Source organism: Urocitellus parryii, chromosome 1 (genome assembly GCF_045843805.1).
Source record: "Urocitellus parryii isolate mUroPar1 chromosome 1, mUroPar1.hap1, whole genome shotgun sequence".
Lineage (NCBI taxonomy): Eukaryota > Metazoa > Chordata > Mammalia > Rodentia > Sciuridae > Urocitellus > Urocitellus parryii.
Window position 1 is genome coordinate 89,455,329 of NC_135531.1, and position 17,708 is coordinate 89,473,036.

General features: G+C 35.8%; 1 protein-coding gene across 1 annotated transcript in view; it reads right to left on the reverse strand.

The window, feature by feature from the left end:
• Positions 1 to 875: 875 nt before the first annotated feature.
• Pja2 (praja ring finger ubiquitin ligase 2) overlaps positions 876 to 17,708 on the reverse strand; it is a 71,180-nt gene continuing 54,347 nt past the window's right edge. Inside the window, exons 7-10 of the mRNA XM_026391306.2 lie at positions 16,800 to 16,911; positions 8,788 to 8,902; positions 8,281 to 8,402; positions 876 to 3,525 (exon numbers count right to left, since the gene is read on the reverse strand). Coding sequence (XP_026247091.2) covers positions 3,400 to 3,525; positions 8,281 to 8,402; positions 8,788 to 8,902; positions 16,800 to 16,911 — 475 coding nt within the window. The 3' untranslated portion in view covers positions 876 to 3,399. The remainder of the gene's footprint in view (positions 3,526 to 8,280; positions 8,403 to 8,787; positions 8,903 to 16,799; positions 16,912 to 17,708) is intronic.

Consider the following 17,708-nt stretch of genomic DNA (forward strand, 5'->3'; position numbering starts at 1 on the left):
GCCTTAGTGAGTTGCTTAGCACTTCTCTTTTGCTGAAGCTACCTTTGAACTCTCCTGCCTCAGCCTCCTGAGCCACTAGGATTACAGGCATGCACCACTGGGCCTGGCTAAAATTTTTTTATTTTGAGACACTGAGTTGCTTAGGGCTTTGCTAAGTGGCTGAGGGTGGCTTTGAACTTGCGATCCTCCTACCTAAGCCTCCCAAGGTGCTGGCATTATAGGTGTGTGACACTGTGCTCAGCTAGGTGACACTCTTCTAACAATGAAACCCATCCCTTGTAGGTGCCAAGTAACTCCATCCTGCAATGGCTGGATAAACATTATAATCACTAGAGGGCTGTGGCACGATAGCAGAGGGGTACCATTGCCATTAATAGCTCTGGATAATATTTTCCTAGCCCATTTATTCTGCCAGGGGAAAATCAGAATTCTAAACTTTCTAAACAAAACTATTAGTTTTTGTCTAATAAGGTGGACATAATCAGCACCCAAACTGACCCTGCTGAAATGCATGAAGTCTCTGAACCCTCTGTAAACCACAAGCTAGATTTGGAGAAAGATAATAAATAAAGGTGGACCCCCATCCTGAACTTTGAGAGTTTTGGCAGTCCTGAGTTGATGTGAAACCAGGCTCTGCTGGAACCTACAGAACTGCCCAGAACATTAGGGAGGAGAGGGCGACTACTCCTTCAGAGTCTCCTGGGCAACATTAGTCCACCTACTACTTCAGTAAATTCTCGGCAGTCCTTCTCAGATTATAGATTAAGAAATTAAAAAATCCTGTGATGGGAGCCTATTCTAGACTTCCTTATTAGTTGTGTTCTTGCTATTAATCCCTTCAGGGGTTATGTTATAGAAGTGACACGATCACACAATTAAATATTAGAAATGACCACCAAGTATATCCTGTTTATTGTTTATGATTTACACGGAAGATGATGGGCTGGGGTTGTAGAACAATAAACCAATCATTACATTTAGACCTGGGCTTTTGAAAAACTTGCATTCCATTTAAACAGTTCATATATATTTAACAGCATATATATAAATCCAGATCACAAATAACCTTAAGAGTTAGTTAGCTCAGAGATAAAACAATTAAGAAACACAAAAGAAAACCACATAAATCTAACTTTAAATATCAGCATTCATATTATAAGAAATAAGAAAATGTTCAAAAAATAAAATTATTAGGTCAAGTCACAACATAAAATAGAGAAATAAGATAAACAATATTTTATTAATAATATTCATACTTCTTTCTAATTTACCTTCATATATTCTTAACTTTTTCAAAAGGATCCAAGATAAGATCAAATAATATTTTGGGGTCTGAACTAGTCAGCCTCAGCTTATACTGGCTTGTTATGAAAATCCTAAAACTTCAACTTTCTTTTTAAAAAAATTTAAACTAACTTTTTCCCCTCATAGCAGCTGTTATAGATAGTAGGGAGCCAACAATGAAGGACAGTAACAGATGGAAAGCAAAAAGTACAACAGCTATCTAAAGTCAGCTCTCAACATTGGTGGTTGAGTTTGGAACCAAAACCTCTTAACAACTGGCAGATACTAGCTAAATCTTAACAGGCAGAGAAGAAATATTTTCTTTGGGACAGCTGCTATGTAGGAGAAGAAAACCAAGGTCCCTTAATACTGCCTAAATATAATGGATGGCTTATTACAGATAGATCTGTAACAATGTAAGTTTAACCAGTAAGTGTCACAACTGATCAACACTACTTGAAAAGAAACAGACAAACAAAAAAATCACAATAGTCACGAATTTCCACAATATACACATGAGAATTAATTGTAATCTGATTTGACTCCTTGACACTAACTGATCATCAATGAAATATGGTATGGAAAGATCACAAAGTAGAAAACAAGCAAAGATTAGTTTATACAACAGTGACTATATACATCTGCAGGAAAACATGCTAGCTAATGCAACATTAAGGCCTGAATGTAAGCATTTCCAAAGTCACAGAAGCCCCAAAGAACCCCTAAATTACAAATTCACCACATTACATGCATGCAATGTTCACTTTTGTTTTACCCATAAAAGGATACACAGTATTTTGCTGTAAATACCAGACACATTTACAATATATGCAAAAATTAGAATGCAAGTGTTATGTTCCTTATATTTAAGCCTCAAATGTGCCAACAGTGAAAATTCATTTAAAGAATGGCAAAAAGAGACAGAATATAAATACTCAAGAGAAATTACACAAAATGTAATTGGGAAGCCATATAAATATTCTTCAAATTAAATTATCAATGGACCACCTGGATGGATGTACACTAACTATGTGCTTTGCTATTTTACTTGCTCAAATGTGATATTCTAAAAGCCATCGTTCTCTGGTGTTGATATTAAGTCACATCTTTAAGTTAAATATAAGGCTTATGTTTGTACAAACTTGCCTAATGCATGCGATCACCTAAAGGAGAAGCTGTGTCATTTTGGTTAGGGTTATATAATTACAAAGATGATCCTGTCTGATTTTTAGACCTTCCAAAATATTTCAGAACCAAAATTACTTTAACTATATCCAATGTTTATTAAACAAATGTGCCAATAGTATTTTGGACTTTCAGGTATAATTTTAACCAATAGCAAAAGGTTGGCTCTCAGCTTAAAAAGGGTTGCATATAGTCTTCTAATTTACCTCACTGTACCAAGCACAGAGCACACCAAATTCTTCATATGCATTACCAACCTTTAGGTACATCTACTATTTATTAAATAATTTATTTTATTACCGAACCATTTCAGGGGGTATACATCTAAGATTTTAAAATTTTGTGATGTTCTGGTCAAAATTTTGGCTTTTGTATGGCATTCTGAAAAGTCCTAATTGTAAGCAAAGATGAAAAAGTAGACACCTTTCTTAAAAGCTTTCCAGTATTATGAACCAAGAGGTTTTGATGGAGCAAAAGCAAAGGGACCAATGAAAAAACATGCTTTAGAATTCAATTTATTTCCAATGAAACCAAATTTTACTACTGCTGTGATCACAGTTTTCACATTTGATGCAAATAGGAGAGCTTAGCTATAATCTCTTAGTGGCAGAATTTTTGACAAAATCATTAATGTGTGCCACATAGATGACTATTTCTTTCGGAGTTAACTGATAAGCCTGACTTTACAATTAATACCAACATATTCAACTAAAGAAAATGGATGCACTGCTTTAACATTCAGCTTGAAAATGTTTAGTACTTTCTGCAAACCTAAATTCAGTTTAGAAAGGTTAATATCCTCTTTCTAAACTATGGCATATACTATATATAGCATTTTCAATATATTTATATATAATTATTTGCACATCAGATTTAGAAGGAATTTGCAGATTAACTTTGATAGACTGATCTCATTTCAACCGATAAGGTTTAGGGGGCTTCTGCAGTACTGTCATTTGAAGGTGGGGCATCAGGATCAGGCTCGGAGGAAGCAGGTGCAGATGCTTCGATAACTGCAGGTGGGAAATGACGGCGGCACACAGGGCATGTTCCCGACTGGAGGGAAAAAAACAAGTTAACAACCACCAGAAACATCTTAACTGCCACATAAGTGTCTAAATAGAAAAAAAGATAGTTTCATTATCCTAATAACAAATCAAATATCTGAAAAATAAAACCAAATAAACTTAAAAACCACACAATACAAAAGGACAAATTTTTAATGTTATTTCTTCTGCACCCTATCAGACCATAATTTCTTTGAGGGAGAAATGTCTTATGATTATGTCTATACTTTTCAGAGAGTTCACCAAGGGTTGAGAATGTAGCTCTGTGGTAGAGTACTTGCCTAGCATGCTCAATGCCCTGGATTCAATCCCCAGTAAAGAGAAATTCACCTCTTATTTAGTACATTTTAATTAAGAGTCTCCATGCTTGGCACTGAAGCCAGTGGTAAAAAATGAGCAAAAGATCACAGAGCATTTCCTCATGGAAGTCAGCATTTAACTCAATAATGATCTGAACTAAATTATTATTATTTCATCTATTATGCAAATATTAAAGAAACCATACACATACTTATCCAATTTATTACTCCAGACTTTTCATATATAGTTTATATATAATATCTTTATATATGTAGATATATATAAAGATGGACCTCAGACCTTTCTTAGAAGGCATGTTAATACCTTTATGAGAAGAACTGGAGTTAAATGCCTTCTTCTTCTTCCTCTTTTTTTTTTTTTTTTTGTACTGGGAATTGAACCCAGAGGTGTTTTACCATTAAGCCACATTCCCAGACCTTTTAATCTTTTGAGACAGGGTCTCACTTAAAAACCTTAGGGCCTTGCCCAGTTGTTGAGGCTGCCCTTGAACTTGCTATCCTTCTGCCTCAACCTCTTGAGTCACTGGGATTATAGAGTATGCCACTATGCCTGGCATGAGATGCCTTTTATATGACAAAGTAATTCAACTGGCAGATCTGGGAATGAGGGAAGGAAGGAGATGTCTTTATACTAGAGATAAGTCATTAGATGCCAGATCATTCCTTGCAAATCTGGTATTTTTCCCAAAGAAATCTAGACAGAAGGAAGGATGAAGATATCATGCTGTTGAAGGTGACAGAAAACTATCTTAGGAACCTTCTTTCTGGGGGGAACTGGGAAAGGCTTTTCATTAAGCAGTCTCCTTACGACAGAGACTCAACAGGACATTATCTTGGGTTATGGCAAAATTAAGAACAGTTCCAGGTATATTTACAATTTAAGAATTCAATTCTGTGAACATTTACTTATCAAACAGATTGGGCCCTATTAGTAACATTTTAGAGTCAGACACAGGAGTGCAGATGAGGTCAACCACATACCAATTGTGTAACATTGAATAAGTAATGATCACTGAAAATGGGAACATGGATACCAGTATGTCATCAGGTAGTTATGAGGATTAAATGTGACAATATAGATGAATCATCTAGCAGTGCCTGAATCACAGCAGGCGCACGGAACACTGATCCTTCTCAAGTCTCTGAATCTATCATGGGAATTTAAAGAAAGGTTATGTTAAAAATAGAAAAGGTGGCATTTCAGCTGTATCTACTTAGATAATCTATTAGATGGTATAGATGGATGATCACAACAGGCTTCAAAAATAAATGCACCGAAACATGCAAATAAGTAAGTTATAAGACAGAAGTTGGGGGTGAGGTCATAAAAGACTGGGAATTGAACCCAGAGGTGTTTTCAAGAAAGCCAAAACAAATTATTCCACAGGTGACCAAAAATCAATCTCAATCCCAACATCTTCCCCTACTCTTTTTTGGGTAGGGAAGCAATATGATCAGAGCTAGGTAATATGTTGAAAGGAGATATGGACACAAAGTAGGTAATTACCATAGTAGTTAAGCATGGATTGAAGATCTACTATGTGGGGGTGGAAATGAATGAGAGAATGGACCTCACAGATATAAAAGCATATTCAACACTTGATGGCTCTCCATTTTGTTCTTTCCCACTAATTTTCTAAGGAATATTTTATTAGTTATTGATGGACCTTTATTTGTTTACATGTGGTGTTGAGAATCAAACTTATTGCCTCGCATGTGTGCTCTATCACTAAGCCACAACCTCAGCCCCTCCCACTAATTTTAATAACATCTACTACTACCACTACCACCATAGGCATTCTGTTTTAGTAGTTCTTTTCCATTTAATTCTGGTTTTAATTACTACTAACTTTACTGCTATTTTTCCAGGTACTATATCAATTCGGTATGAATTATTTACTTCAACCACTATAAAAGCTCTAGAAAAGTGGATATATTGTGTTAGTTCAGTCATCTAGGCTGTATCAACATAATGCCAAATAAACTGGTTAAGAAAAATCACCTAGCATTCTAGTTCCCATATTACATTCTCAGGGAGGGAAGAGATCAAAGAAAACAATATTTTACAAATAATTCTGAATCCAAGATCATGCCTCAATTCTGAAGGCAGGAAATCTTATGAGAGTTGAAACACTCTTGATCACCACACAGGCAATACATACCAAATAGCAATTATGTTGGTAAAGTGCTGTTTTTTTAAGTTGTATCATAAATTAAGTTTACACTTGTGCTTTTGTTAGTAAAGCCATCTCTAATTTTTAATTACATCTTTGATAAGATTTTTTTTTTAAACATTTACTGGGCATTCACCACATTCCAGGCACTATGGATTATCTCATTTAGTTCTCATATTATGTGATATATATATCATCATAATTACCATTTAACAAATGTTAAGAAATTAGAAAAAAAATCTGGCAGTAATCAATTATATAACTTTGACTTTAACTCAAATGAGCATTATAGCTCATAAACATGTTTGTGTTCCATCAACCTTACTCTAAAAGCATTCTAGAGCAATTCTCTAAAATAACACATAAATTTAACGTAATCACAATTAGCAACCTAAAGTGAATTCTTTTGGAGATAAGAAGCAAATGGATAAAACTATCTGAGAAGTCAAATAGAAAAAAAATGCTGAAGAATATGCAAAATAATAAACAGAAAAAATAGCATGTACTATTAAAAATAATAAAAAATTTAAAAAGACATCGGTACTACAAATATTAGTGAAAGGGTTTAAGCAACTTGGAAAAAGTGTGGATATATACATCAATGGATGGAAACACCAGTTATTTGGGGAGCAGGAATAGTAGTGAGGAAGAAAGGTAGAATTGAGCAGGAGAACATAAGAGATTGTAGCAAATAGAAAAATGTGCAAATAACATTTTATAAAAGAATACAAAACTAAATAATACAAATTTGGTATGCTTATAGACATAGAACAGGAGCTAATGGCAACAATTAAATGATGCATGTGAGTTGGGCATGGTGGCACACCCCTGTAATCCCAGCAGCTCAGAAGGCTGAGACAGGAGAATTAGGAGTTCAAAGCCAGCCTCAGCAAAAGTGAGGTGCTAAGCAACTCAATGAAACCCTATCTCTAAATAAAATACAAAATAGGTCTGGGGATGTGGCTCAGTGATTGAGTGCCCCTGAGTTCAATCCCTGATACAAAAAAAAAAAAAAGATATATTTGATTCATAAAGAAATAATGAACATTTCTATGTTGGATTTTAGTTTCGAGAAAATGAAGTGGTCACATGGGTGCGGGGGGTGGGGAAGACAGCAAAGAAAGGGAAAGGAAAGAAGAAAGAAGGCAGGAAGAAGAGGGGAGGAAAAAAATGGAACAGAAAAGAAAAAAGTAGTTATCAAAAAGAGAGGGAGTTAAAACCATAAGTAAATGAACTAGGAAAGGTAATTTGGGAATTCCTATTGAGATGGTAAATATCCTTTGTATAAAACAGAGATGACAGAAGATTTAAGTAAAACTCTTATTTTTTTAAGTAGTTTCAATACATTTAAAAATTATTAGATAAGTATTGAAGGACAGTGTATAAAAAACAGAATAGGAGGTACTTGGTAGGTTATTAAAATTCTCTCATATTGCTGGGTACAGTGGCCCATGCCTGTAGCCCCAGAGGGTTGAGAGGCTGAGGATTGAGAGTTCAAAGCCAGCCTCAGCAAAAGTGAAGTGCTAAGCAACTCAGTGAGACCCTGTTTCTAAATAAGATACAAAATATGGCTGGGGATGTGGCTCAGTGGTTGAGTGCCTCTGAGTTCAATCCCTGGTACCAAAACAAACAAACAAACAAACAAAACTCTCACATTATTTTTGGAAACACCAATCTACATTAGTAGGATATTTGTTTATTGTTGCACTACACCTTGAGTGGTGTCAAAGACTTACTTCCTTGAGATACTTTTTAAAATATCAAATTCAGGATTGTAATTAAAAATATATTGTTACTGTGTTTTCTTGCTATTTTTCAATGCTATTTTTTAAGATGTTAGTAAAGCAAAATAGTTCTTTATTATTCCTAATCTGTAATCATTAAAGACAACCACTCTTTAACCCTGAAATACTGTCTTGCTTTTATTTTTGTACCAGAGATTGAACCTAGGGGCACTTAACCAATGAGCCACATCCTCAGCCCTTTTTATTTTTAATTTAGAGACAAGGTCTTATTAAGTTGCTTGAGGCCTCATTAAGTTGCTGAGGCTGGCCTTGAACTTGCAAACTTCTTGCCTAAGCCTCTTGAGTTGAGAGGATTAGAAGTATGTGCCACTGCACCCAGCTATATTTCAAAATAAATAAATATTTCATAGCTAAATAAAACAGGCTTAAAAGAGACTATCATCATCATTAATGTGTAGGAGACACTATTAAATATTAATTTTTAAAAAGCAGATTTAAAACTCACCTTCTGTAGCCAAATTGAGACACAAGGCTTGTGAAAGAAATGGTGACAGGGCAACTCTGTTGCTATATCATCCTTAATATACTCACTGCAACAGATTGGACAGCATTGTTCCTGACCAATAGCTGAAAACATAAACAATTTAGTTCTATCAATCACATAAAGTTCAATTTTAATAAAAGTATAAATCAACATATTGACTCACAGATGATACAAAAGAAGTAGACTTGGATCGATTAATTGGCAAACATGTGTTTCTGCATAATACACGACAATTTGGCATTTAATAAACATCGCTTTTGTAGAAAATTTGACTGGGGAACATTTGTCTCAGTCCATCATGTTATAATTAAAAATATTCTTTTAGGTGAAAGTTTGTCAGCATCTGTTTTCAACAGAAAATCAGATGATGGATTCTAGTAGTCAAGTATTTCATCTTCTAGTGCACTGAAAATATACTTAAATATGCAGCATGTATAATTCAATACTTGAGATCAACTTTGCCCTTACCAGTGTGATCTTCAAGAACAAGGGTTTCTGGAAGACCATCAATGCTTTCCTTACTGGCTGGTGGATTGGCAACCTCAACATCCACTGCCAGAGACTCTAAATGTGCCAGTGCAGTCTGAAAAAGAAAAGTTACAGTTCTGTTAGAAAATACTTTAAAACAGTATTAGAAAACTATTGTTAAGGTATTTTACAAAATTATATTTACCATATTCTTCTTCTGTTTCCTTTGTTCAGTCCTTTGCCTCTTTCCAAAAGAAACTACCATCATCACTATTAAACCAAAACATTTTGTCAAGCACACACACGCTCGCGCGCACACACACACACACACACACATATGCAAAGCCCTACTTCTCATGAGTAAAAATATAATTTGTCCCAATAATCATCTAATTAATTGCCCATTACAATGATATTTTCAGAGGAGTGGTTATGTCTTCCAACTTACAGCTTCCTGTGTGGGATGAACAATATGAAGAAAGTAAACACTTAAAAAAGGTTCATTTCATGAAAGATAAAAGTATTAGGAAGGATGGAAAGAACAATAGATCATATGACCATCTATCATGAGTTATTCTCATTCTTTTGAGTTCCATTAGACCAGAACGGCAGTTAAGACCTTTATATTTTACCTGCCGCTTGTACAAATACAAGTTCTTAGTGCACATGCAGCTTCCTCTGCCTGGCACTTTCTGTACCAGGTTTAAGTCCCATCAGTTCCTCAAGGACTGGGTAAAGTCCTGTCTCTTTTAGGAAGTCTATGTCAGTGGTCCCAAACCATACTGGTATCTTCCTTCTGAATTGCTACCATATTCAAATAATTAATATTATACAGTTAAATAATTACTTGTTTCTATTATATCCTAATCACAGCATCATAAGGCTTCAGAGTCATAAAAGACCTTAGCATTAGTCTAGTTTAATCCAGCAATTCCACTTCTGGGTATATACCCAAAATAACTGAAAGCAGAGACCGAAATGAATATTTTTACAATTATGTTCCCTGAAGCATTACTCACAAGATCAAAAGGTAGGACGAGCAACCTAACTGTCTATTGATTGGTTAATGGATACACGAAATGTGATATATGTATATTCAGTGGAATATTATTCAGTCTTGAAAAGCCAGCCCCAGCAACTGCGAGGTACTAAGCAACTCAGTGAGACTCCGTCTCTAAATAAACTACAAAATAGGGCTGGGGATGTGGCTCAGTGGTTGAGTGCCCCTGAGTTCAATCCTTGGTACCCCCCCACCAAAAAAGCTGTTTTTTCTATGTAGAAAAAGAATTATGTCTGATAACACTGTAGTCTTTTAGTTGGTAAACATGATCTTTTATATATGCCTAAGGATTTAGCATAGATATTTCTACAGATATTGTATAGACTTAAAATAGAGGATAGGGCCAAGCCTAAATCAAAATCAGAATTAAAAAAGGAAAAAGCAAAAAGGTTCATCATAAGTTTATGAACATAATTAACAATACCGAACACCAAATTTTACTCTGGATTTGCAGAGGCAGTGCAGAAAGAAAAAACGTGTGCCAGTATCTGGATTATTGCCCCACAGCTCCAAATTCACCCCCCACCCCCGCTTTCTGAAAATAAATCTGGACCTTTCAAGTATTTTCCCTTTGTCAGCTAGCATGATCTTAAGTTTCGTCCATGGAGAGTGCTAGGGAGAGATCACAAAAGGAAATGACTTTTGCACTGTGGTTCCCTTTAGCCTGTTGGGCAGAATCCCAGTGTGCGAGGCTTCCCCGTGCACAGAGCACCAGGTTCCTTTAGTGCCTAGCTACTGCAGTATAAGGTGGCATCAGCTTCCTGGCATTCATCCTAGGTGGTTTTGTAGAAAGTGTTTCCAGTGAATCACTGCCCTGTGAATAGCTTCTCAGGAATCCCAGAGGGCAGAAACCCAGCAAAGTTCCACTGTGGTCATGTCCTCCCCAGCAATGTCCGGATCTCAGCTTTGGGATGGAGACGAAGAATACCCCATCTTAGCTTGAAAATTATTCTTTAAGTCTGCTATTTCTATATTCTTTTTTAAAAATATATTTTTCTTTAGTTGTAGTTGGACACAATACCTTTATTTTATTTATTTATTTTTATGTGGTGCTGAAGACTGAACCCAGTACCTCGCTCATGCTACACAAGGGCTCTACTGCTGATCCACCAACCACCTCAGCCCATATTTCTATATTCTTTAGAGTTCATTACTTTATTCTAATCTTAATAATAAGGTGACCCATAATCTCCTATTGGAGGCGATAATAGTTTATTTTAAACTTTCCCTGTTCAAACTATTATTTTCTCTCTTGTGACTGATACCACAATGACACAGATTTTGGTATTATTGGGGGTGGTCGAGGACACATACATGCAAGAATAAGATTTCTGGATTGTTTTGCTTGGGCTGCTGGTCTGGGGTTGAGTCCAGTGCTGACTTTACTTCCAGGGGAATGGGATGCTATTAACCTAAGCTGTGTAGTGCCATCACAATTAATCAAGCTATCATTGTGGTTCACTGTGATGAAGTGTTAACTGAAGCCAGTGTCTTTGGAGCCCAGTAACTGCTACACCTGACCTTATGGCAGTAATGAGTTCAATAAAAATTCTGATATGGGGATGGATTGCTTTGAGAGCCTGTGCATTTATAGAGAAAATCACAAACTCAGGTCTGTTAACTCGCAGCTTAAGACACTATAGGAACCAGAGGTTCCATGACAGCCTTAAGAAGAAGCTCTTACTTTTCAAAAATCAAAGGCAAACTATTTGTGTAGATAGTTAACTTAAAATGAGAGCAAAATTCTGTATTTCCTCAAAACTTGTATCATTGACTGGTTAAAGAATGGGACTCTGGGTGAGGGGTGGACATGGTGGCAAACGCCTGTAATCCCAGAGGCTTGGGAGGCTGAGACAGAAGGACCACAGTTCAAAGCCAGCCTCAGCAACTGCAAGGTGCTAAGCAACTCAGTGAGACCTTGTCTCTAAATTTAAAAAGTACAAAATGGGGCTGGGGATGTGGCTCAGTGGTCGAGTACCCTTGAGTTCAATCCCTGGTACCAAAAAAAAAAAAAAAAAAAAAAAGAATGGGATTCTGGGTCTGGAGAAGTAGCTCGATGGTACAGTGCTTGCCTGGCATGTGTAAGGGCCTTGTGTTCAATACCTAGCACTGCAAAAACAAAGTGACAGACATTCAAACAAAATAGGATTCTGAATCTTGAAATGAGGAGATCTGGTTGAACTCAGATGAAAGTGATGATCTTGAATGGCTGTCATTCTGATCACTGGTTTGAAAACTCTGATAATTTCATTTGGAGTGTACATCTCTTAGTTCTTCCATGTCCACTGATAGAGTTAATAAAAAACTACATCAACTAGAAAAGGGAAAGACAATTTGGGTTCTAAAACACTTTAAAAATGTAGATTAGGGTCATTCTACCAAGTAAATCATTTCTAATTAGCTGAGGACTTGGTGAAGGCATGTAAAATATAAAATGGATTATTGAAGAAGGAAGCCATAACTACCAATTAATGACCTCATGATCAAATACAGAGAAAGATACTAGTAGCTTTACATGTTTTCTATCTAATTGTTTTTTGGATGCATATGTGGTAGCCATTTTCTTTTTCTCTCTTCCTATTTCTACTTCATATAGCAGTTGTTAGAAAATAACTTTGCAATTTAGTCTTTACATGAGAGAATATTCAGTGTGACTTAATTTGTGGTGAGATTAACACAACTAATAGTTTTGATGATTTTGAGACTGTGCATCTGGCTCATTTTGGGAACAGGGTAAAAACTTTATTTGGAAGAATTATTATACCTTGTTAGGTAACAACATAGCTGTATTGTTGGATGAGAGCTCAAATGTGAGTAGAAAAATATACATGGAAACCAAATAGTTCAAATAATGGACTGTTACATTTACTGAATTATTGTTCCTCAAATCCAAATTCACAATTTTTGTCAGCTTTGTAAAAATGGATCTGGGCCATTTCAATATTTTCCTTTCTAACAGATGGTGTGATGCTAAGCTTTGTTCACAAAGAATGCTGAAACTACAGTTCAGGAGAAACAGGACTTTGCTTTTGAGCCTGATGTGCTTGCTTGACAGGTTTCTGTGGCAGTCATGGTTTTCTCTAGCACTGATTCCCTTAGGGTATGCAGCTTCTCCAGTGGCCAGCTCTTTAATTCATTTGACCAGCAATTTCCCCTAGCATCAACCCTTGGACAGTTCTGCAGCACAAGTGTTTTACAATTGGACACCTTCCTATGAATAGCTTTCCCTGGCACCCCAGAGGGATGACTTCCAGCAAGTTCCAGAGGATAGTTTTCCAGAAAGCTCTGCCAGCACGGCACCACAGTGACTGTTCTGCCATCCAATGAGCCCAGCTGTGCCATTTCCATCAAGACTGGGATCTCAGCTCTGGGGTGGAAGGGGAACTCTTCCTTGGGTGTTCTATCTTAGCTGGACAGGTGGCAGCTGCTCCTTTCATGTACTTTTCCTATGTTTTTTAAAATAATTATCTTTATTTCTGATTAGCCAATTCCTTGTTACTTTTTTTTTTCCTTGTTGAGGATTGAAGGGTGCTAGGTTGCTGAGGCTGTCCTAGAACTTGCAATCCTCCTGTCTCACTCTCCCCCAGTTGCTGGGATTACAGGTGTGCACTATCACATTCAGCTCTAATATCTTGATATAATTAATAATTCTGTGTATCAAATTTTCCTATCAGGAGATAGGAAATAAAAGGTAAGCCCTTGTTATCTGCTTCTTCCTTTCTCACATAACGGTAACCAGGAATGTCTTCCAGTTCCCTATGGACTTCTCAAAATAGACTTTGTTTGAAAGAACTAGTCTGTGCTACAAATAAACACTAAGAAGGGATACTATTTATCATGACTTCCATTTCAGGAGGTTATTTCAGGCTAACTATACTTTGATACACACTTGTTTCAATTGGTTCAGTATTCCTTTCTGATAAATCTCTGCCTATTTGCAGTGCTAATAAACACCTGGTATTTCATATGTAAAATTTATTTACTGCCTTGGTATGACATATATTTATAAGATGATCTGGGATCATTTATAAGCATTAAGAGCAAAAGAGACCATTTTATAGCCACTGTTATAAAGTTTCACAAAAATTCAAAAATCTAATTCATTAGGCAGTACAGTATATTTTCAAAAGTTATACCAAAAAACCCTAAATTGCAACATATCTAAGTTTAAAGTAGCATATTCCTTCAATCACAAAATTTAATTTCAAAGGAATAAAACAATTTAATTTTTAAATATGAAGATTTATAACAAATGATTTAATGACAACTTTGAAAGAACATCACTGATTCAAGATTTGTTAGATAATTAAAACTTGGTTGACTGATGACTTGAAGATGCCTATGAATATAGCCACTTCCTGACAGCTTACCATTATACTAGTATTTTTGCTAAATAACAGTCTCAAAGTAACCTATGAGGTAGACTTTATTATTCCTGTTTTACAGATGAGATTCTTTAAGTTCAGAGGTTAATAGGTGCATTTGCCCAGGTCATAGAGCCCACTAAGTCAAAAGGTCATGCTCTTAACCTCCACATGTTATATTCCTATTCTTTATGTGTCTATAGAGTGCCCTTCTGAGTATATTAAGACTTTCCAAGGGGTTCATAAGTGTGGACAATTTTAAGTTAACTTCTTCTTTTTTAAGTTTTAATGCTAGGACTCTTTTCTAAAACTTTTATTTTATTCTTTTATATGCAGTGCTGAGAATCGAACCCAGAGCTTCACACATATGAAGTAAGTGCTTTACCACTGAGTCATAATCCCAGCCCTTCAATTAACTTCTCAAGTAATCTTTCCTCAAAATGATCTACCTAACAATGTACCTAAAGTATAATGTTGGTTTTCTGTTTCCGTATTCCATTTATACTAACCTTTCTCCCACTTTATTTTAATTAAATTTTTTTTTTCAGTACAGGGAATTGAACCCAAGGATATTATACACACTGAGCTACACCCCCAACTCTTTCTGTTTTATTTTTAGACAGGGTCTCGGCAAGTTGCAGAGGCTGGCCTCAAACTTGTAATCATCATGATTTGGCCTACTAAATCGCTGAGATCATAGGCTTGCACCATCACATCTGGCTCTTTCTTCCACTTTATAAATAAAAGCATACCTATTACTCATTCAGGGTTGCAATCTGAAGTACCAGGGTCAAAACAAACTTTAACAACTTAATAATAAATCTTTTTAGGTGCCTTTCAATTTTTTTGCTTTTAAAAAATTAAAGGAGGTTAATGATTTTTGGCAAATAGAAGAACCAAGTGACAATTCTATGATAAATTTCTTCCTTATCAATTTATGTATGTGACAAGGTTTCTTAAGCCTATATTCATAAAGATGAAAAACAAATACAATTTATGCTCAAATATGGGAAAAGAAGAAAACCTCCACCTCATTAAGAGATTCATTTCCAATAAAATTTGATGTTTAAAGAATTGTTTATCAAAATTTCTATTTATCTTTGATTACCTGGATGCTATTGTTTGCAACTCAATTTATTTATTTTATATAAATATATATATTTATTTTATATAATTTATTATATATATATATTTATAGATGAACACAACACCCTTATTTTATTTATTTATTTTTATTTTTATGTGGTGGTGAGAATTGAACCCAGTACCTCATACGTGCCAGGCAAGCACTCTACCACTGAGCCACAACCCTAGCCTCTGTAACTCAATTTAAATAACTTTTATTTCCAGTATTGGGGATTGAACCTAGAAGCACTTTACTACTGACCTATAGTCCTTTTTATATTGAGACAGAGCCTTGCTAAATTGCTGAGACTGGTCTCAAACTCGCTGCCCTCCTGGAACCTCAGGCTCCAGAGTGGCTGGATTACGAGTGTGTGGCACAGCAACCGGCATAAATAAATTTTTAACATTAAAATTTTTTAGCAGAGCTGGGGTGTGGTGGTGCACGCCTGTAATCCCAGCAGCTCAGGAGGTTGAGACAGAAGGATTGCAAGTTCAAAGCCAGCCTCAGCAAAAGCGAAGTGCTAAGCAACTTACTGAGACCTATCTCTAAATAAAATACAAAATAAGGCTGGGAATGTGGTTCAGTGGTGGTCCAATGCCCTGACTTCAACCCCTAGCACCGCCCCTTCCCCCCAAAAAGGTGAATAGTTTTCTCATCCATTCTGTAACAATTACTGAATACCAAATTTTTGCCAATGGGTGTATATAAATTTCACTTGATATTCTGCCTGTGTACCTCAAATTGCAATATTTCTCAGTTTTTACTGCAGAATAGAAAATGTTTTGCTTACATTTAGAAAATACAATTCTTTCTTTAAGTATGTTGGTATGAGTGTGACTGTTTTATACATGTATACACATGCAAAGGCATATTAGTGAACTGAAATGGAAGACCTCCAAGGATATCTTACAAATCACTTCCTTTCTTTTGTTGTCATGACTTCTGACTATTGTGTTGCTGCATAATAAAGTTTGGAAATTTTCTTCCACTCATACACGTGCACACACACACACACACACACCCACGCACACACTACTTTCACAGGTATAGCATATTTGCTGCCAAAATTTCTCTTGCCTTTTTTCATTATTTGACTAAACCAGAAAAACTTATTTTTAAAATATATTTTTATAAAGTCAAAAGCCCCCAGTATTTTCACATTTAGGAATCTCCACTGCTCTAGTGGATTTCATTCTAAGAAGTCTTTCTTGAAATCACTAATTCTAAAGTGATTCTAAAGTAGAGGAACACTAATAATTATTGAATGTGCCAGAGGTTTGAACTCAGATCCTCCTGCCTCAGCCTCCTGAGCAGCTATGATTACAGCCACATGCCACGGCGTCTGAGCACCCGGTTTCACCTTTCCTTAAGAGTAGTTGAAACAAACAAACAAAAACCCTGAAGCCTTTGACTTTTATCATTTTCTGTCCCATCAACATAGGTATCAGAATTACTAAAATACCTCCATAGCCTGGGCTAAGCGTTCTTCCAGTGCCATATAGGTGAGGAACTGAGGATCCACATAAGAAATAGCTTCAGCCACTCCCAGTCCATCCGCAAAGCCATCAAATAGGCTGGAGGGAAAAAACACAAAACACGTAACTATGATTTAGAAAATTTTATGCCGAGGCTATAATTATATTAGCATTTCTTGCAAGCAGAAATTCTTAAATTATTTTAATGTTAATCTTGTGGGATAAGGAGCAGGAAGGACCCAGCATAAAAGTTAAGTGCTAAGCATAAGATGTCACTCTCTTACCCAACAGCCTCCACACTCACTGCACAAAGTCTATAGGAAATTTTTCTTTTCGTGTTTCAAGGCTAACTCTGAGGACTGCTTAAATGCAGTGCTTTTCCCCATCCAAATACTTCCTACACTTCCTTTTCTGTGTTTCCAATCTGAGTGTAGGTGAGAATGAGGAAGAAAATTGTTACATTTATTTTAATTGTTTCATTAGTCAAGGCCTCTTTTTCTTCTCTCACTTTGTATTGCTTAATTACTTTGGGTTAAAATATTTTATTTTCTCAGACTTTTCTAATTAATGTTTCTTTTTGAACTCTGATAAGAATTAGGCCTCTTTCATTATTATGCTTGAAAACAAATTTGCTCCTAACTTCATTTTTTTTTTTAAGGAACTATAAGCCCCTGAAGAAAAATACATTCCATTCCAGTATTAATCTCTTTCTTCTAATCCCTAGACATAAACATATTCCTCCTTTTTCTCTTTTCATGGAAATGCTAAGTATTTCAAAATTTGGAAATAAGTATTTCCTTGGTACCCTTCTCTCTTTAATCTTGCTCCCTTGGAGGCTACATTCCATTACATTTATTCAATTGTCCTCTCTGTAGGTAATTTCTGAATCTCTACCT